Genomic DNA, 23,570 nt, shown 5'->3' with positions numbered 1-23,570 from the left:
AAATTGAATTGTTAACCAATATTAATAGCAGATTTGTACATAAAAAATGACTTACTCCCTACCGACCCACCCCCTGCCTCCCCGCCCCAACACGCAAAGAAAGAATGAATGAATGAATGAATGAAGAAGCTAACTGAAAGTGTGGTGTATCAAAATTGCAAAAGACAAAGGATATCAAACTTATATGGAAAAGAATTATAGTAATCAATTTAATAACAGCATGGTTGTACACTCAGGTGAAAGTCAAAATAATTACACAATATTTTTTATTTACGTGTGCTTTAAACCACGTAACTCAAGAAATCGCATAGATCTATTAATTAAATGTCCTGCGGAACTTATTGGTAATGTTTAACATGACAATATTTAACTGCAAAGTAATAGAGCAGAGAGTCGAAGCTATAATAATATCACGGACCTGAAAAATGAGCATGAATAATAACGAAAGACTCCAAAATTAAGAAAATATAGAGTTATCATAAGATTGCGCTGTGCATTTCAACTACAAATAAAGTAAGCAAGGGACATTTTGGAGATATTGCTCGGACCAAAATTACGCATGAAAAGTACATATATATGTAGCAAAGGGCAATTACTAATTATATGTATAAAGATATGCGTATAAGAGGTTAAACACGTCAGATTTTTTTCTATTATTTTCAAGTTGATATTTCAAATTCATTATGAGTTGTGGACCTGACAAAATTATACAGGAAAAATACAAAGGGCAATAACTGATGATGTATGGAGGCAAAGTTATTATACTTATGCACTTGAAGCTCAATGAGATCTTTCATAATGTTTCAAGTTGATATCATTATAAACACTTCTTGAGTACCGTTTAAACAAAACTATAATTAAGGCATGTAAAATAACTAGGGACAATCACTATGAAGTGTAGTACTAGAGTTATCATTAAATTTGTATGCACCATGGTGTCTTAATGAGATATTTCTGATATCTTTCAAGTTTTGAAGTGTTCAATTGATATCTCGAACCCCCTTTTTGAGTTATGATAAAATTTAAGCAAGAAAATAACAAAGGGCAGTAACTCAAAAACTATTTCATGATAGATTCGTAAGCATCCAATTCCTCCTCAATGAAAGCTATCAACCAATGCAATTTTAAAATGATATCTTAAATACTTTTTGAGTTATGCACATGATTAAACTGTGGGACACAAAAAAAGGGCATGAAAAATAGCAAAGGGCAATAACTCAAAGTTATGAAAGGTAGTTTATTACTCTTGAAGACTGCACTCTTCCATCAACCAAAGAAGTGTTAAGTTGGTATCTCAAATACTTTACTAATTATGTTGCGAACAAAAATATGCCAGACGAAATGAAGAAAACACGGACGGACGAACGGACAGACTGAGACTTTTACAGCACCCGTCAGCTTTTCGACGGTTGATAATAATGATTAATTCACATACGGAAACAAAAGTATTAGTGTAAGAAAATTACGTTAAATTCATTTTACATGCTCACACATGTACAGATCAAAGCATAATGTCTATATGAATTATATTTTAAGGTATTAAAAGTAATAAACTATTTTCTTTGAATCTTTTTCACTGCTGAATTAGCCTCGTCGTCGGATGGTTTTCACGGACTTTGACTATTTTTACTGAGGGAAGATTTATCCTACTCTTGTAATGAATTTACTTGTTCTTGTACAATACTCAATAGGCAATCTTGGCTACAATACACATTACTTCCCCTTTAATCATAAATATGTTTGGATGCAGAAAAAAGTGTAGAGGATTAATAATTATCGAACATGACTAGATTAAGAAAGTTTGAGATTGCGTTAAGTAATCATCAAGTGGTATATTTTCCAGGACAATGTGTTCAAGGACACCTTATCGTAGAATTAGAAGAGGAAATGGAAATGAGAGGTTAGCTTTAAACGTTAATAAGTTGCCCTACTTTTAAGCCTACTGTTAACTTAAAGGGGAACTGTTTGATATCGTGAAGCGCGTTATACTAAGCGGAATGTAGTGGCGTGGAATGTCGGTTAGATATGATTTTAATGAGATTGGCCCTATAATGTACATGAAGTATTGGTCCTATTAAATTCTTCCCAACAGCAAATACAGGCACAGGCATTTTGCTATCATATTCCTCTACCACAAGGCCCTGAAATTCTATCCAAACCAAAAAAAATAACAATTTATAAAAAAAATCCCATATAGATCGATATATACTATAAAAACATATGGGATTTTTTTTAATTGTGATTTTTTTGTTTTGGATAGAATTTCAGGGTCCTCTGTCTCTACATTAACCATATACTATGCTCAAATTTGATATATGAAAATATTGTTAATTGCTACACAGTCCCTTTGTACATATAAAATCACATGTTTTGACTTAACGCAAGTATTTATGTTATGTTTAAAATTCTACACACAATAGTTAGTCACAATTAGTTCTGGCTTCCAAAACTTTATAAGCCGCTTTTTAACATTTTTGTTTTTCATCTGATGCGGCATTCACGTCATGTCATAGTATATAAACGGGTACGCTGAAGACCTTAAGCTAAGTCACAATAAGATTATACAGTGTCGTTAAAAAAAATGGCATCATAATAATAATATTCATCATCATCATCATCATCATCATTATTATTATTATTATTATTATTATTATTATTATTATTATTATTATTATTATTGTTATTGTTATTATTATGTTTTACAATAGAATGGATTTACAGAACAGGTACGGTATTTCGGTCTAATCGAAGCCATAAAATTCTTTAAATGTTTTTGACATTTTATTGTGTTAAAAGTCAACTTATACATGAATATAAAGGAAATTCTAAAAAGAAAAAAGAAAAGTAAAAAGTAAATTATCTTCTTCCTAATTGATATATTTTAGAAACCGAAAAAGTATACATGTTTCCAGATTTTGTTCTGATTTTATGCAATTTTGCATTTGATTCTAATTGCCAATTTTTTTTTCAGTCAAAATGTTACCAAAATAGACTACTTTTCCATCTCTATTTTTTCCGAAACATTTTGACATGACTATTTTTTTTGCCAACATTTATTTTGGCATAAATACATTTATTACTCATTATTTAGAGTTACTATTTTACGGGATGATTATTGTTAATCGGCAAGGTGTTCTGACTGAATCTCCTGTGTCAAATAAAATGCTGACGCTGGATTTTTTATCATCATGATCATCATCATCATCACCACCACCATCACCACCACCATCAGCATCATCAAAATCATCATCATTATTACCAATGTTTTTGTTGATGATGATGATATTGTATCGGCATCATTATCATCATCATCATCATCATAATCATCATCATCATCATCATCATCATCGTGAACATAGTTATCATTCTGATCAATTTAGATTTCCATTTTGTTAAGCAAAATTTTTGTGAAGTCGGTGTTCACACAATTATCACACTTGTAGTATAGCTAGTCCAACTAATTGTACTGCGCGACGAGATATTGTGCTATTTTCGTGTCTGGGCAATATCTCGCCTCTTTAAAGCGAGATTCTGCCCCAGAACGAAAATATCTCAGAATCAAGCTTTGGCACGTCAATATATTTTGACTATAGTATAGCGTGATAAAAGATTATATTGAAACGGTAGAAGACGGAACTTTAAAAGCCCGGGACAAGTGTATGAAGCAAAAACATAATGATTCTTAACAACTGTCAAGCAATTTCACTGAATGAAAATACGATATATAGGTTACTTTCCTAAACAAATTTAGCGCAATCATGGTAGCCGGAAGTTACCCCAATCAAAGGAAATGTAGGTTTGATTTTGCACCGCCTCTACTTAATCAATAAAATTATTATGTTGTATGTTTAGCGATATCCTACAGCGGAAATCTTTTGGTTTTTTTTGCTCCCAACTAACAATAAGTCAGCATGTTTTGTATACATGAAGTTCTGATGATATTTATAAATGTTGCAGGGTTATATTTAGACTGTCAAGGGAAAGGGCAAGTAATGTGGAAGGCCGGGAAACACCATGTTGTTGCGACGGAGGACTACCTGAATGTTGTTTTAAAATTATTTGGCAATGGTACGTTCACTTTCATTATGTTTAAAAACATTTATCTGCAGCAATACAAGTAATATGACAACAATTGTCAAAGCTGAGGCGATGAACATTTTAATTCTATCTTGAAACAGTGACCTGTGTCATGACGTTTCCCTACATTGTTTTTCTATTATTATGTTGTATATATTATGTATTCATTGCATGTTTACAAGACAATGTTCGTGTGTATAAGTCTAGAAAATAAAGTTCTGTTCTGTTCTGTTTTTTCTATCAAGGATAAAATAATTCCTGAAGTGTAGCATTTACCGTTACTCATGTTTTTCTATAGTCTGGAACATGTATAGTTGATGTAGAAGTAAAGAAGTTTCGTTAATATGAAGCGTTTTTTACACTTGATTTTTCATATCTCCAAATTTTCCTTTCAGATCAAGGAGTTGGCGGCAATGTTAAATTGAACGCTGGCAACCATGCGTTTCCATTTCAGATCTTACTTCCGGTTAATGCACCAGGATCTTTCGAGGGATTAGAAAACTGTTATGTTCGATACTTTCTTAAAGCAACAATTGACAGACCATGGAAGTTTGATAAACATTATAAAATGTTGTTTACGGTTGCTTCGGTGCTTGACTTAAACACTGTAGTAAATGCCGGTGTAAGTATGACCGTTCTTTTTTAAAATTCTTAATTATACTCAGCACAGTAATTTGAAATTTAAATGTTGATGGATAACCATAAAAAAAAGTTTTAGCTCGGAATCCGCATTAACTTTTCTCATATGGCTTGACTATCAGTCTGATAGATGATTCTAAATTTCAAGCAATAAAGAGCTAACTGAAATTTCAAATAGATCTACATCAATACCGGAAAAATGTTTTAGTTTAAGCGGTTGAAGTCTTCTGAACTTATTTTTTATTGAACAGGTAATTAGTTGAAAAGAATAGCTTCCAATAAATACCTTTTTTTTGCTAATACCGTGATACGTGCCCTAATAAATTACTTAAATGTATGAAATGAAATCCAATACGGGTTGATACATAAAATGTGTCTCGTAATGAAACCATGGCAGGAAACATATCGCCACGTAACAAAGTCGCCGTATACTATGATATAGCATTGGACTCAAAACCCAACCTAAAAAAACGTCTAACTTGTGTTTGTTCTTGAATTATCAGCACTTAATTAAACTGTTAATTCTTAGATAATTGACAGATGAATCTGAATGTAATAATGTAAAATAAATACTAAACATTCAATTTAAATTAAATGTAGACACCAGCCCAAACAAATGACGCAAAGACTGTGTGTTGTATGTGTTGTGAAAGCGATCCTGTGTCTGCAAATTTTCGCATAGATAAAATCGGATACGTTCCTGGGGAATGTATTGTATTTGATGCGGAAATACAGGATGGAACGGGACGCGGAATAAATTCATCAATTGTCAAATTAGTTATGGTATGTATAATTTGTATATTTCATTTGATGTTTTTCTTTTATTATATAATTTTCATTTTCTTTTGAATAAGTCGGGCCGATTGGTTATGGCCATTGACTTCAAACCACTTGTCCCTCACCGCTGTGGGTTCGAATCGCTGTGGGTTCGAATCCGATAGGGACTTAGGATTCTTTCATGTGAGGAAGCTATCCAGCTAGTTTACGGAACGTCGGTGGGGCACCTGGGGTCTTCCTGCACCATTAAAGCTGGAACATCACAATATGATCTTTACTGCGTCGGCGTGACCTAAAACCCAATCAAACAAACAAACAACCAAACAAACAATTAGAATGGGAGGGAACATGTTTATCCTTATAGCACTCTTAAGGAGCAGTTCGTGAAACGTACCACCATTCGTTAACTGAGGTTAATGATGGCTTTCTATGATCAGATCAATGTCGGTCATAAAATAGTTCCCTGCATGGAGAGCTTTGACTTGTGGTTCGATATTACATCATAACGCGCATTGGCCTTATCATAAATTGTCTGTATGTAAATCGAGTACAATTATGTTTTCTTGCTAAACGTTCCGACATTGTCTGGTATTATAAATAATGAAGAGCATTCCATTATTCAAATGAATTACACATGCGTATATTTCGAGACTGCACACTAGTTATCGGCAGCCATTTCATGTCTGTTACACAATTATTATGACATTGTTATAGAAATAATTATTAATTTTAAAACTGTTTATTTTGAGAGATTGTTCATTGTCGCATACATGTACTTTCATCTGGGACAGAGACATACACATTTTTAGTCCCAGTTTTCATTTACTTAAATTTAGCTGACGGTTTATCAAACTCCTCATGGGGCTAGGAGAGAAATCAAGAGAGAAATAGGGCGTTTACATCATGGGACTGTAACCCCAGGAGGAACAGATGTCTGGAGGCGAGAGAAGCTTCGAGTTCCCCCTTGTCCGCCATCATTTTTACCAAATTGTAACATTATTGAGATCCATTATGTTATTGAGGTAACTGATTTTCTTTCAGGTTTTATCGTTCAACTCATAGATAGACCTCTTTGATTTCGCTTAACATCCCAACATTTTGCAGTTTTAGGATAATATTATAAGAATAATGCCACTATATCATGTATATATATAGCAGAAAATCCTCATTCATGATAAGGCTATGATAAGGCTATTTCTGTAACTTTGTCCTACAACTGAAAACGGTTTACCCTTTGGGAAAAGCTCTATATATATGTAGAAAGATCCAGATTAACTGACTGAATGATGTGAAGATTGCATTAGAGATGGTAATTACTGGCAATATTGTCTAAGGAATTGGTCAAGGAAAAATAAGACAATTTCTGTTTCATTGTTAGAGTTTAATGTGCTACCAAAGTCTATTGAATTAGCAATTTACTACCAAATGAGCATATACCGAGTTTCATAGATTTTTAGGTGAAAAAAAAACATGAAAGAAAATACGCACTGTCTGAAAAACTGAAACTCTCCATCGTTGACTATTTCAGTTTCCTCAGCCGCATTTTTAATTTCCTTCTTAGCTATAGGGTCAGAACTTAAATGAGATGTGTAATTTGTTTTGGTACTTTAATGTTTGTCAATTTTATGTGTTTGTTTGAATGACTTTCAAACAGGTATTAAAATTGTATAACCCTTTTTATTGCAGCTAGTGGTTGATGTTGCCGACACTCCGTTCGACCTTCACCTTCCTGTATCTGTAGTAATAGGAACCATACCGTTACACTCTGTGGTTCAACAGTACTTGCCGCAAAGTCAGCCAGGAACTGTTACAGAACAACCTCAGGCGTCTGGTGCATCAGGATTCTCTCCGTCTATAAACGCTGACTTACGTAAGAATTTATTTACCAGTCCTCATTCTTAATCTTTATTTTCTACAACAGACTGCCTGTTTTCTAAATGAAGGTTCTCTTTGGAGTTTATCGATTTAAAAAAAAAAACTGCGTGCGCTGTTTGTAATGTGCTGTGGAATATTACTAGGATTAAAAAGTATGATGACCCGGTGTCAGAAATTCGTCTTAACCTGAGGTTGCATTTGCTACAGTAACTTAATTTATCACCAAAATTACGGGGCATGTAGCCAGATGAAGCGAGCAGGCCTGAAAGCCAGCTCGCGATGCTAGCATTACGATAACGCACGAATCTTCAGAGTATGATGGTTTTGAAAAGTTTGGAGTGGTGGGAACTGCGTTTGCTAGCTCTTCATTTTGGGGATCTAAATATATTAATATATTACATGAATTTTACGAGCGGGCACGCTTTTTACAGAATCGAACTGTTAGCGAGTTCCTGATTTTTTGATGAAGTATCATCATTCAAATATACAGAGCTGTATGCAACTTATTCATACAATATAACATCAACAGAAATAGATGCGGTGATATTATCTTTTTCGGTATGTTCACATTTCGCGTCCGAAATGGGATTCTTACTTAATCAGTTCATGTTCCACAAAGAGCTTCTTTGACTTGATCAATGAATGCATATACAGTGAAATGTTTGGAGTTAATTGTGTATATGAGCTCGCTTCGAGGCTTTGCATTTTTCATATCAGAGGGCCTCTACTGACGTCTTTACATAGATCAACACACGGAAACATGTAAAATACGATAAGAAACACTTTCGATGTTATTATTTGAAACCGTTTCACAAAAATATTCTTTCTCTGGTCGACGGTAGCTCTTGTTTGTATATCGATGACATATGCTTTACTCTACAACTTGGGGCGTCCGTGGCCGAGTGGTTAAGGTCGTTGACTTCAAACCACTTGCCCTTCACCGCTGTGGGTTCGAATCCCGACAGGGACTTTGGATTCTTTCATGCGAGGAAGCTATCCAGCTAGCTTACGGAACGTCGGTGGTTCTACTCAGGTGCCCGTTTGTGCCTGAAATAATGCACGGGAGGGCACCTAAGGTCTACCTCCACCAGTAAAGCTGGAACGTCGCGATATGACCTATACTGTGTCGATGTGACGTAAAACCCTATCAAACTCTACAACTTATCATCTATTCTTTTGTTAGAAGTCTTATCAACATATTTGCGTATAATTACAGCTCCGCCGACCTATAAAGAATGTGTTCTAGGAAGGGTAGACACAATGGACGCAGATGAACAATATGCTGCTGGAGAGAAGAACTTTGCACCTTCGTATACGTATTATGATTACCTGTAAATAGATGAAATTGATATATTTATACTTTTATATTGGAAGTGTATGACTTAAGCCAATACGTAAAGGAGCAGGGAAATCTCATTGCTGAAAAACAAAAACCTGGATGTAGGCAAATGATTTTAGTTTTAATGTTGTTGTTTTTCAATTATTGTACAAATATTATTCAAAAGTAAATGAGTGCTATTATAAGACGTTTATACTGAGAATCTCTCGTACGGTATGATATTATTGAAATTATCCCCATTTATTACCTTTATTTTGTCGTTGAGTGCAATAAAAAAAAACACTAGATGGTCATTTTCTGTCAGTCCAAGCAAAATGATCTCTTTGTAGAAGAAACACGAGTAAAATTAAATACGAGTCACTTACAATGTAACCATTTTCACAGTGTCACGTGATCGAAAATTAATTTGAGCCTTCTTTTGCGTCTTCCTTAATTTGGCAGTAAGTACAATTATAATGATTAAGTAATTTGTAGAGAAGTCAAGATACCGTTTTGTTTGAATTTTGCTAAAATTCTTATCACAAAATATCTAACATTCAGTGCTATTTTCTTACGGTTATAAGCATTTTACATCTTAAAACATTATACAATGTAGAAAGAAAACATACAGTCATTTCCGCGGCTTTAATGTGCCTTTAAAAGTCAGTTGGTCAGTTTTTGATCATAATTTACAGAATTGACCCTCTACCTATATGGTTTAAAAATATCTAATTGGACGAAGGACATGGCCGTTAGGTGAAAAACCTTGATACTGTTTAATTGATTTCGATATAATTTCACAGATAGGTTTTACATGGTTTAAATTGGAATACAAATGTGACCGCTATGGGCGTGGTCATGCATATATGGCTGGAACAGTCTTTAATTTACGGTATACTGTTTATAAAAGTTAATTATTGGATTTGTTAATTATCCTTGTTATACCTATAATCTGTATAATTAATATATGAGCCGTGTCATGACAACACCAACATAATGGGTTTGCGACCAGCATGGATCCAGACCAGCCTGCGCATCCGCGCAGTCTGATCAGAATCCATGCTGTTCGCTATCAGTTTCTTTATTTGTAATAGGGTTTGTAAGCGAACAGCATGGATCCTGATCAGACTGCGCAGATGCGCAGGCTGGTCTGTTTCCATGCTGGTCGCAAACCCATTATGTTGGTTTTGTCATGACACGGCTCATATATCGCTGAATACTTAACTGGTGTTAATTGTTCGTTAGCAACATCTTTTCGGGTCATTCGACGATCTCTTAATTGTGCATATGTTTTAAATTTTTATGATGCAAATTGTACACGGATATATAATTATGTGGTGAAACACTTTTGAACAAAAGTGTTATTTTTAAAAAGACAAAATACATCACCCTGTCAGGAAACATTGACTATCTTTGTGCAGAACACGCTATAACTGCTTTCATGGGGGCATTTATATACATGTACATGCATATATATTTAACTTCATGTATACTGTATACATATAATATATATATAAATTATTCTGCTGATTAAGTTATAAACGCACATGTTATATATAGTCAATGTGTATTTTAATGTTGTTCATATTTGGTACAATAAATACATTAGTGTCTGTAAAATGTTTTCTTTCATTAGTTTTGTTTCGTATGTTATCTGTAATGTCTAGAGCAAACTGAACAATCATTCCTGTACATTAGAGACATGGGACTTAACTCGTTGCATTAAAATATATGGCCTTAGTCGAACAAACTTTTTTGTGTGCGTTGAAAAAGGCGACATATAGGGGTTACTTTTGTCGGCGGCGTCGGCGACAACGTCGTCGTCCCCTTAGGCTTGTACGGAGTATAACTCAGTCACTCAGTCGAATTGACCCCAAACTTGGTATGCATGCTCCTTTTAATAACCTGAAGTGCAGTGCACAATAATCTTTACTTTGCAGTTCTTCATTTTTGAGTTATTGCCCTTTGTTAATTTTCATACTTTATTTTTGTCCAGGCCATTTCTTCTAAACTATAAAAGCTATGGACTTAAAACTTCATAGGGTTATAGATCTTATTAAAAAAGAAGTGCAGTGTACAAGAACCGGTACTCTGCATTTCTTATTTTTTGAGTTATTTCCCTTTGTTTATTTTCATTTTTCATTTTTGTCCGGGCCATTTCTCCTAAATTATAAAAGCAATGGACATGAGACTTCATAGGCTGATTGATCTCTTTGAGATGTAGTGCAGTGCGTAAAACCTATACTCCATGATTTGTGAGTAATTGCCCTTTGTTAATTTTCTTACTTTATTTTTGTCCGGTTATTTTTGTCCGGTCATTTCACTTAAACTATAAAAGCTATGGACTTGAATCTTCATAGTATGTTAGATCTTATATAGAAGAAGTGCAGTGCGCAAGAACCGGTACTCTATACTTCATGATTTAAGAGTTATTGCCCTTTGTTAATTATAATACTTTATTTTTGTCCGGACCAATTATCCTAAACTTTAAAAGCTATTGACTTGAACCTTCATAGGATGATGGATCTTATTGAGAAAAAGTGCAGTGCACAAATACTAGTCTCTCTACTTCATGATATTTCAATTATTGCCATTTGTTAATTTTCTTACTACTTAGGCTTGTCCAGGGCATAACTTTGTCACTATAAGTTTGATTGACTCCAAATTTGGTATGAAAGCTTTTTTCATTGCCTGAAGTGCAGTGCTTAAGAATCCATCACAGAGTCCTCCATTTGATCTGTCAGTGTAAAACTTCTCCATGGTATTTTTATTTTTGATAATAACAAATATAACAGTTTTATTAATCCTGATTTGACATTGTTACAATCAGTTCAAATGTCAAGTTAAAGGTACATGTACATTGTAAGAGTGGTGTTTATAAATAACCTATATTTAAGAAGAAAATGCCTTGGTGACAGATATACTGTTCACAAGGCGACACATCCGACTCGCGGAGTTCTAGCTTTGCCATATGAGTGCAACTTTTAGTTGTAAGAAAAGGGTATTTATAAATGCCATGCATTTGTCAGCTCAAAGTAATAACTTCCATTTTTTTGGTTATCTAAAATTTTGTTCTTTTGAACATAATTTGTAAATAAATAGTATTGCAAATCGTCTTGGTCAACTTTGAAAGAAACTATGCCTATCATATTGATAATTTTCCATTTTGCTTCCTATTCCATTTATATATATGTTTATAATATCTCCACTATTATAACTATTACAAAATTTCGTTTGTATTATGCTTTACCAGAGATATACATGTTATATATACAATAAATTGTATGTACATGTATACAAATTAATGTTATATGAAATATATGTTACGTTTAATATATTTGAGCCGTGTCACGACAAAACCAACATAATGAGTTTGCGACCAGCATGGATCCAGACCAGCCTGCGCATCCGCGCAGTCTGATCAGGATCCATGCTGTTCGCTTACAGACCCTATAACAAGTATAGAAACTGATAGCGAACAGCATAGATCCTATTCAGACTGCGCGGATGCGCAGGCTGGTCTGGATCCATGCTTGTCGCAAACCCATTATGTTGGTTTTGTCGTGACGCGGCTCATTTTTCAAAGTTATTATTCTCTCTTTAAAATAGATTATTTTTCATCAAACTGTTCGAATATAAGTTTTCATGATTAAAATATGTCATAGCTCTCAGCTGACCTTTCGTTTCTTTTCTTTTTTAAAACGTTCACAGGAATCCGTGTTATTTTAGGATTGTTTTGTTGTTTATATGTACCATATGACAATTATATAACTAAATATATTATTTACAGTTATCTATTACTTGTTGTAATATAATCATACTAAAACGACATAGTTACGATAACATTTCAAGTCTTAAATATAAACATTGAATAAGCAATAACCTCGCCCAGTAGATGCAATAGATCAAAGTGTAAATCAAGTACAATTAACAACATCCGATGCTTTTATAAACCATTCAAATGTCAAAATCTACTTGATTCAGTTCCAAAAAAAAGCATATACACTGCATTTAAAGATACGTTTAACAACTCAATATAGACTGTAAATAAATAAAATAGTTTAAAGAGTGGAAATATATTATGATGTAACAAAGATACTGATACATATTTTATACCTCCTTTTGTCATATGTACAACTGTTATTTTCAATATTGTATATTATATAAATAAAAACATGGGTTTGTGGGAAACAGTAAAAATATCATCCCGAGGAAAATACTGTTACCAGAGGCGGAGCCGAACAAATACTGTGATGATCTGAATTTGTAAACTACGAGGACTGTCACTAAACACTGATAGACTGAGACTGACACTAAACACTGATAGACTGACACTAAATACTGACAGACTGACACTAAATACTGATAGACGGTCACTAAATACTGATAGACGGTCATTTAATACTGATAGACTGAGACTGACCATAAACACTGATAGACTGTCACTAAACACTGTTAGACTGACACTAAATACTGATAGACTGACACTTAATACTGATAGACTGTCACTAAATACTGATAGACTGTCACTAAACACTGATAGACTGTCACTAAATACTGATAGACTGACACTAAATACTGATAGACTGACACTAAATACTGATAGAATGACACTAAATACTGATAGACGGCCATTTAATACTGATAGACTGTCATTTAATACTGATAAAATGACACTAAATACTGATAGACGGTCATTTAATACTGATAGACTGTCATTTAATACTGATAGAATGACACTAAATACTGATAAACGGTCATTTAATACTGATAGACTGTCATTTAATACTGATAGAATGACACTAAATACTGATAGACTGACACTAAATACTGATAGACTGACACTAAATACTGATAGACTGACAGTAAATACTGATAGACTGTCACTAAACACTGATAGACTGACACTAAATACTGATAGAATGACACTAAACACTGATAGACTGACACTTAATACTGATAGACTGTCACTAAACACTGATAGACTGACACTAAATACTGATAGAATGACACTAAACACTGATAAACTGACACTAAATACAGATAGAATGACACTAAACACTGATAGACTGACACTTAATACTGATAGACTGTCATTTAATACTGATAGAATGACACTAAATACTGATAGACGGTCATTTAATACTGATAGGCTGTCATTTAATACTGATAGAATGACACTAAATACTGATAGACTGACACTAAATACTGATAGAATGACACTAAACACTGATAGACTGACACTTTATACTGATAGACTGTCATTTAATACTGATAGAATGACACTAAATACTGATAGACGGTCATTTAATACTGATAGACTGTCATTTAATACTGATAGACTGACACTTAATACTGATAGACTGTCACTAAATACTGATAGACTGTCACTAAACACTGATAGACTGATCTAAACACTGATAGACGGACACTAAATACTGATAGACTGACACTTAATACTGATAGACTGTCACTAAATACTGATAGACTGTCACTAAATACTGATAGACTGTCATTTAATACTGATAGACTGTCACTAAACACTGATAGACTGACACTTAACACTGATAGACTGACACTTAACACTGATAGACTGACACTTAACACTGATAGACTGACACTTAACACTGATAGATTGACACTTAACACTGATAGACTGACACTTAACACTGATAGACTGACACTTAACACTGATAGACTGACACTTAACGCTGATAGACTAACACTTAACACTGATATACTGACACTTATAGACGGTCACTTAATACTGATAGACTGACACTAAATACTGAAAGACTGACACTTAACACTGAGAGACTGGCACTTAACACTGATAGACTGACACTTAACACTGATAGACTGACACTTAACACTGATAGACTGACACTTATAGACGGTCACTTAATACTGATAGACTGACACTTAACACTGATAGACTGGCACTTAACACTGAGAGACTATCACTTAGAGACGGTCACTAAATACTGATAGACTGACACTTAACACTGATAGACTGTCACTAAACACTGATAGACTGTCACTTAACACTGAGAGACTGGCACTTAACACTGATAGACTGACACTTAACACTGATAGACTGACACTTAGAGACGGTCACTAAATACTGACAGACTGACACTAAACACTGATAGACTGTCACTAAACACTGATAGACTGTCACTTAACACTGAGAGACTGGCACTTAACACTGATAGACTGACACTTAACACTGATAGACTGACACTTAGAGACGGTCACTAAATACTGATAGACTGACACTAAATACTGATAGACTGTCACTAAACACTGATAGACTGACACTAAATATTGATAGACTGTAACTAAATACTGGTAGAATGACACTTAACACTGATAGACTGTCACTTATAGACTGACACTAAACACTGATAGACTGACACTAAACACTGATAGACTGTCACTTAATACTGATAGACTGACACTAAATACTAATAGACTGTCACTTAATACAGATAGACTAACGCTAAATACTGATAGACTGTCATTAAAATACTGGTAGAATGACACTAAACACTGATAGACTGACACTAAACACTGATAGACTGTCACTTAATACAGATAGACTGACACTAAACACTGATAGACTGTCACTTAATACTGATAGACTGACACTTAACACTGATAGACTGACACTTAACACTGATAGACTGACACTTAACACTGATAGACTGACACTTAATACTGATAGACTGACACTTAACACTGATAGACTGACACTTAATACTGATAGACTGGCACTTAACACTGATAGACTGACACTTAACACTGATAGACTGACACTTAACACTGATAGACTGACACTTAACACTGATAGACTGACACTTAACACTGATAGACTGACACTTAACACTGATAGACTGTCACTTAACACTGATAGACTGACACTTAACACTGATAGACTGACACTTAACACTGATAGACTGACACTTATAGACGGTCACTTAATACTGATAGACTGACACTAAATACTGAAAGACTGACACTTAACACTGAGAGACTGGCACTTAACACTGATAGACTGGCACTTAACACTGAGAGACTGACACTTAGAGACGGTCACTAAATACTGATAGACTGACACTAAACACTGATAGACTGTCACTAAACACTGATAGACTGTCACTTAACACTGAGAGACTGGCACTTAACACTGATAGACTGACACTTAACACTGATAGACTGACACTTAGAGACGGTCACTAAATACTGACAGACTGACACTAAACACTGATAGACTGTCACTAAACACTGATAGACTGTCACTTAACACTGAGAGACTGGCACTTAACACTGATAGACTGACATTTAACAATGATAGACTGACACTTAGAGACGGTCACTAAATACTGATAGACTGACACTAAATACTGATAGACTGTCACTAAACACTGATAGACTGACACTAAATATTGATAGACTGTAACTAAATACTGGTAGAATGACACTTAACACTGATAGACTGTCACTTATAGACTGACACTAAACACTGATAGACTGACACTAAACACTGATAGACTGACACTTAATACTGATAGACTGACACTAAATACTAATAGACTGTCACTTAATACAGATAGACTAACGCTAAATACTGATAGACTGTCATTAAAATACTGGTAGAATGACACTAAACACTGATAGACTGACACTAAACACTGATAGACTGTCACTAAATACTGATAGACGGTCACTTAACACTGATAGACTGATCTAAACACTGATAGAATGGCACTTAACACTGGTAGAATGACACGAAACACTGATAAAATGACACTAGACACTGATAGACTGACACTAAACTCTGAGAGAATGACACTAAATACTGATAGACTGTCACTAAATACTGATAGAATGACATTAAACACTGATAGAATGACACTAAACACCGTTAAAGGCATATCTAAAGGAAGAAGGACACCGTTTTAAGCCTCGGTCTCACTTACTCCCGGCAGAGCCCAGGACCATCCCGGTAAGTTACCGGGATGATCCTGGACGATCCGGGATGAAATTATTGTTGCGGTCACACTTACCCCGGCAGCACTACGGTAGTTCCCTACTAACCACCCAGGATGCGCTCCGGATCATCCAGGCAGAGCCCAGGTGAAGCTACGGTTCATGCCGGTGCTTCCCCGGTCGTTCCCGGATGACGCCGGAAGAGCCCCGGTTGACCCAGGCAGAGCCCCGGTCGATCCAGGCAGAGCCCCGGCAAAGCCCAGGACGATCCAGGCAGAGCCCCGGTAGAACCCCGGTGGATTGAAAACGCCCGAAAATGATAACTTTGATAAATAATTTTTATTTAATTTAATATCTATTGTTCCAGAATAGTAATTCATGATGATTTTCTGAAAAATCCTTATGCAATACTGGATAGAAGGGAAATGGGAAGGCTTTTAATACAAACAAGTTCAATCATCACAAATTGTCCTTATTTTTTTGAAATGATCCGGGCTTTGCCGGGGCTCTACCGGGGCTCTACCGGGATCAACCGTAGCTCTACCTTTATCCTCCGGGGCTCTGCCTGTAGTTACCGGGGCTCTGCCGGCATATACCGGGGCTCTACCGTAGCTCTACCGTAGCTCTACCGGCTATATCATAGCCCGGATCATCCCCGGTTTGTGCCGGCAGAGCTACGGTGCTTTCCCGGTATCACCCCGGTCGTTCCCGGCAGAGCTAAGGATGATGCCGGCAAAGCTATACCTTCCCGGATCATCCCGGACCACTCCGGTGATATTAAATATTTTATTCCATCCGGGGTTGAATGCCGGATGTTCCCGGATCATCCCGGATCATCCAGGACGTTGCCGGCAGAGTTACGGATGTACCCGGTTGTTCCCGGTCGTACCCCGGTCGTTCCCGGATCACCCCGGACGTCTACCGGGGCTCTGCCGGGGCTCTGCCGGGATGTAAGTGAGACTGTAGCTTTAGTGGTATTTGCTTTAGTAAAATACTTTGTATGCCCTATTCATAATAAAAATTAACGTTATATCAATGTTGTATAGCACCGGGACATGCTAGCATCTACTCCAAGAATGTTCAAAATGTCTGGATCAATAAGACACCTAAGAAAATGTCCAGAGCTGTCACATCTTATGTATCGGAATACTGATGGTCCAAAGTTTTGGAGAATTTCTACCAGAAATGCAAGCATAATTTCGTTAAATAAATTTCGTAAATTCAGATATAATATGCCTATTTATATAACAGCTTTGCCATTGACAAACCTGACAATTGTTCTCGTTACCTGTATTTACAAATGTATGTAACTTATGCTTCTAAGGACGTGACATATAAGATATTTCGTATCTGCTAAAAGCTAAAACATTGAAGTAGATAATGCCATATGAAAAATCTGGATCAGATTCGATTCTAGTTTCCCAGTCAATATCTTGATTGGAATCAAAGCTGGTTTTTCTATATTTTCTAGGTCCATTTAGTTTGTAACTATTCATTTAGATGCTTGAATAACCCATATGTGAAAAGCATACTGCATATATCAGGAAATTCTAGTTGATGATTTTCGTCTTTAAGCAGGAACATATTTAACCGCATGTCAGATATGTTCTTGGTAAGGCAATAATTTGACATTTTACATAGTTTCTGGACGCCAGCCTAATAGTTCGAGTTAGGTTCTTTCAATAGATTTGGCTGCTAGCCGCAAGAAGCGTTTCAAGAAGTTATGCCAGAGTGGGCATCCAAACTGTGCGACACTGGGATTTTAGACCTTTTTGACCAGGCTGGAAAGGACCAGGGTCTTTCAAATATTTATCTATTTGAAAGACCCTGAAAGGACTAACGGGTTTACTTCCCTTGGTACAGAACTGAGAACAGGGACGCTTTTGCCTTTTTGCGACGCGCACAAATCGCATTACAACAGCGGAATGAATAAATTACCACATGTTGTTTTCAATAAACAATGGAACATTTTTTCTTAGGTAAGCTTATATAATATGAGCAAAAACTTAATCCAAAAGTAAATTTGTTGGACAAGATGTCATCAAAAGTAAAACTAAAATTATAGTTTCAAATCATGAAAATAATCCATCACAATTGGCACAGCATGTCCAATATTATTAGCCAAAAAGACTTCATACTCTAGAAGTTACAAAATATTTGAGCCGCGTCACGACAAAACCAACATAATGCGTTTGCGACCAGCATGGATCCAGACCAGCCTGCGCATCCGCATCCGCATCATTTATGATATAAAATCATGAGAGCATGAGAACATTAAACGACCTAACACACACCTTTAAATGAACGACTGAGCCGGTTATAGCTAGGATCAGATAGACAGCTCGACAGAGAGAGAAACTGATATTGGGAAGTTTTTTAGTATGCTTTTGAAAAAGAGATATTTGAGCCGCGTCACGACAAAACCAACGTAATGCGTTTGCGACCAGCATGGATCCAGACCAGCCTGCGCATCAGGATCCATGCTGTTAGCTATCATTTTCTCTACTTGTAATAGGGGTTGTAAGCGAACAGCATGGATCCTGATGCGCAGGCTGGTCTGGATCCATGCTGGTCGCAAACCCATTACGTTGGTTTTGTCGTGACGCGGCTCATTTGTTGATTGAAGCATAAGAAGCGCGTCACAAATCATTGGTTTACAATAAGTGTAGCATGAGCGAATTATACTGAATATTGTGTTGAAATATTTTTTGAACAGTGCCCTAGAGGTGACATATCCCCCAAAAAGTGATTTTAATGTATTTTCGACTATATCTGTATGTTTCGTATGTGTCAACTGCTAACTTCAGGCTGCTAAGCTGCCATAGTCACAATCATGTGAAAATATGAGTTATACTTTATCACAGAAGAACCTATCCGTGGATACACAGTTACCGTGAATATGGACCTATCACAATGTCTCCATAGTAGACATATTTAGGAGCCTAGAAATTATGATATTCAGCGTCTTTTTAAATATTATAGTGAAAGTCACGGCTTTTCCCCTCTTAAATAAAATAGTAAATTAACCACATAGAAACATAAAAATCTCCCTTCAATGTTTATCATTGCTAAATTTTAAGTTTAATTAATTTTTATCTCAAATATTTAACCTGGTCATGATATAATCTTGCACATATATAATGTCCCAGATTTCATAAAGTAGCTGTTACGTGGAATAATCTTTACAGACGACTTTTTCTCATCTGTTTTGAATATGTTTGTTTAAATGCCACAATATCAACAAAAACAGATATTAGTGATAGTTTTTTGTAGTTAAATGTCCGTTTGTTAGTAATAGAAAAATCATCGAAACACGAGGTATCTGATTTGTACGAGGGGGCGTAGCCCCCGAGTATTAATCAGATTGCCGAGTGTTTATATGTTTTTTCTCTTTTGTATCATAGTCAAACATAAAAACACGTTTCCTGTTGTCACAATATGAAACCCCACAAAAAAGAGCATCTCAATACGATATTTCTGTCGCTTTCCCTTTCTCTGTCGTCACAATAGGTAAATATGAGCCAATCAATGGGCATGTTCTTGAGTGCAGGTAACTAATACCTGCACTCCGGTTAACGCAATGTGCATGCATATGTATACGATTTAACTCTGACACATTTTCAACAGAAAGGTCGTCAATAAAGTGATAGAGTTAGAGCTTAATATTTCAGAGGAAAGAGAGTCTCATTATATTTTGTTCAGTTTTGTATAGTTTGTTAAGTTAGGCAGTTGCCGCGTCTTTAAGACCTTTGAGGGATCGTTGGATCAGGCCCTATAAGACCACGGCCGTGTTTCCTCGTGTGACACCAGTATACTGGTATACTGGTTAGTTCAAGGAATTGGACTCAAGAATGTTTTAAGCTTTTATCATAAATATATGTAATTTTTTGAATACTTACCAGTGGGTTTCAGAGACAGTTGAAACGCATTGTCTCAACTGAAATCATTATATCGGTGAAAATGGGACGTTACGCTATTAATATTGCTTGGTACTTGTTATACCCCCGCACAACAAAGTTGTAAGGGGGGTATACGTAAGGGGGTATACTGGAATCAGCTTGTCCTTTCGGCCGTCCGGACGTTTCCCCGTCCGGCCGTCCGTCGGTTTTTCATTGTCCGCCCAATAACTTGAGATTCCTTTGGCCCACAATCTTCATATTTGGCATGGAGGTTAGTCGTGATTAGTAGATGACCCCTATTGATTTTGGGGTCACTGGGTCGAAGGTCAAGGTCACAGAGGCCTTGACTAAAAAAAACCTTGTCTGCCCAATAACTTGAGATTCCTTTAACCCACAGTCTTCATATTTGGCATGGAGGTTAGTCATGATTAGTACATGACCCCTATTGATTTTGGGGTCACTGGGTCAAAGGTCAAGGTCACAGAGGCCTTGACTTTAAAAAGCTTGTCCACCCAATAACTTGAGATTCATTTGGCCCACATTCTTCATATTTGGCATGGAAGTTAGTCATGATTAGTAAATGACCCCTTTTGATTTTGAGGTCACTGGGTCAAAGGTCAAGGTCACAGGGACCTTGACTTACAAAACCTTGTCCGTCCAATAACTTGAGATTCCTTTGACCCACAGATTTCATATTTGGCATAGAGGTTAGTTTATGATTAGTAGATGACTCCTATTGATTTTGAGGTCACTGGGTCAAATGTTAAAGTCACAGGGGCCTTGACTAAAAAAAGCTTGTCAACCAATTAACTTGAGATTCCTTTGACCCACAGTCTTCATATTTGGCATGGAGGTTAGTCATGATAAGTAGATGACCCCTATTGATTTTGAGGTCACTGAGTCAAAGTTCATGGTCACAGGGGCCTTGACTTAAAAAAAGCTTTCCTGCCCAATAACTTGAGATTCCTTTGACCTTCAGTCTTCATATTTGGCATGGAGGTTAGTCATGATTAGTAAATGACCCCTATTGATTTTGAGGTCACTGGGTCAAAGGTCAACGTCACAGGGGCCTTGACTTTAAAACTTGATTTTAAAATTTTCACATTTGAAGCATGGAGAATACATACCTTAGCAATGCACTGGCTTAGTAACCTCAGATTTGACAGGGTGGTTGTCCTTGAGCTCTTAATGGCCACTGTTGATTCTGACAAAGTGGTATGCGGGGGTATTCACGCCATGACAGTGGCAGTTCTAGTTATTAGTCAGTATTAGTTTCAACATTATCTATGTTGTAAATGTTTGAAAGATTTTATGTAGAAAGTGGTTGAAATAAGTTGGTGCTAGTAAAGCAATTGTTTCAAAATTAATTTAACTCAGTTTAAATTTTGTTTTTATTTGTGTAAATTGTCCCGAATAGGTGATTTCTTGTATGTATCTATGACAAACGTATACTACTCAAAACGCCCTTGCTGATGACCAGCTATTGGAATTCACAAAACTTTCTCTTAAACTTTTTTTACCAACAGTATGGTATACTATCATGTCAAACTTAAAACCGACAAGCTATAGATATTCTTTTATACTCTAAAGTGTTCATGCAATAAAGCTGGCCCTGGGGTAAATTTAGTCAATCTTAGTATGGTTTTCCGACTAGTTTTGGAGAAGATGGTTTGACAACTAAAACTTGTGATAGTTTGCTAAGTGTCAAGTGTTGGTGTTACGGTTCACGTTTGGTGACTAGCAGTATGATTGTTTATGTATTTCGTTGTTTAACAACTTTGTTGATAGGAACATAAGTTGGTAGAATATGTTTTTACATTGTACCAAGAGAAAATGGACAACAGCCAACGCAGGTGCGTGCATATTTTGACTAAATGTCACTGTTTTCTTTGGAAAAAAGTCTACATTTTTGCACTTATGGTGTACAGTAAGCTAAATACTAGTAGCACCATTTTCTTTTTCAGAGCGTTATATCACACGTTTTCTTTTGACAAGACCAGTCGCCAGGAAATTAAAGTTTAAAGAAATCGTAATTGGTCTCGGTTACTGTGCTTAAGCAGCCCCAGTCAGATTTAACTCAGCTCCTAATTAATGCTACGCATTAGGATCTGACGGGCACCAATAGGAAGTTACCTTCTTGTGACCTTTCAAACAGCCAATCATCGGAGAGCTTTCACAATTTTGAAAGCGACGTGGCTACTAATTTTAACCTCTGGAAAACCAATTAAGAGTAGATAATTTTCAAGATTTTGAAAATAAACATGTCGTTGTCCATACAGCCGGCAGGTAAACTGGCAAAACAATCTTGCCTATTAAATTTGAGTCTATTATTTCAAATTGCAAATGTACTTCAAACATTTTTTTTCTAACAAAAATCAACAATTTTACTTCCACAGACAGAGGTATTTTGATACTTAGTCTTATGCCTATCTGTAACACATGCGTTCGGCAAATTTGTCTTGCCAATAAATGGTCAAATTTTCATAAAATAATCTACCATTGATCATCATTAAAATTTCTATCCAGCACCCGTTACTATACATTTGTATATAACAAGTACAAATGTTGCTGCAATGCAGCAATTGAGAAGCTCCGCGCAAAAAATGCGCTCATTACAGATACCTTACCAAATTATTCCTATGCACAGGTCATGTTATATTCAAATTAAGTACTATTGTAGATTTTTTCCAAATGTTTTGCAAACCATTTTTTGCATAATCATACTTATCTAAATATGCACTGTCCATAATTAAAAAGAGGGGAAAGATATTTAATAAAAAAATGCTTTCACTGATGCCTACCTGGTAAGGAAAGTAATTCTATTGAATACAAACAGACTTACAAGACTTGTAAATGTTATGTGACATGACTGTACTGTGTTCTGTTTGTGTCACTACTGTAGTCAGTAACATAAGATGATAAAAATATCAAAGTCTGTTTTTTTTATTATTATAATTGTAACAATATATACAAACAGTAACAAAAGGGACTGA

General features: G+C 35.7%; 1 protein-coding gene across 1 annotated transcript; it reads left to right on the top strand.

Annotated features, from left to right (window-relative positions):
• Positions 1-1,709: 1,709 nt before the first annotated feature.
• Positions 1,710-12,357, top strand: LOC132734227 (arrestin domain-containing protein 3-like). Its single transcript, XM_060720930.1, has 7 exons — positions 1,710-1,900; positions 3,958-4,068; positions 4,473-4,699; positions 5,317-5,499; positions 6,330-6,515; positions 7,180-7,363; positions 8,585-12,357. Exons 1-7 carry the CDS (start codon positions 1,783-1,785, stop codon positions 8,701-8,703), a joined length of 1,128 nt encoding a protein of 375 aa, XP_060576913.1. The 5' UTR covers positions 1,710-1,782; the 3' UTR covers positions 8,704-12,357.
• Positions 12,358-23,570: the final 11,213 nt, after the last annotated feature.

Source organism: Ruditapes philippinarum, unplaced genomic scaffold (assembly GCF_026571515.1).
Source record: "Ruditapes philippinarum isolate M1 unplaced genomic scaffold, ASM2657151v2 ctg723_1_1_1_1, whole genome shotgun sequence".
Classification (NCBI taxonomy): domain Eukaryota; kingdom Metazoa; phylum Mollusca; class Bivalvia; order Venerida; family Veneridae; genus Ruditapes; species Ruditapes philippinarum.
This window is presented reverse-complemented; position numbering and strand designations above follow the sequence as displayed.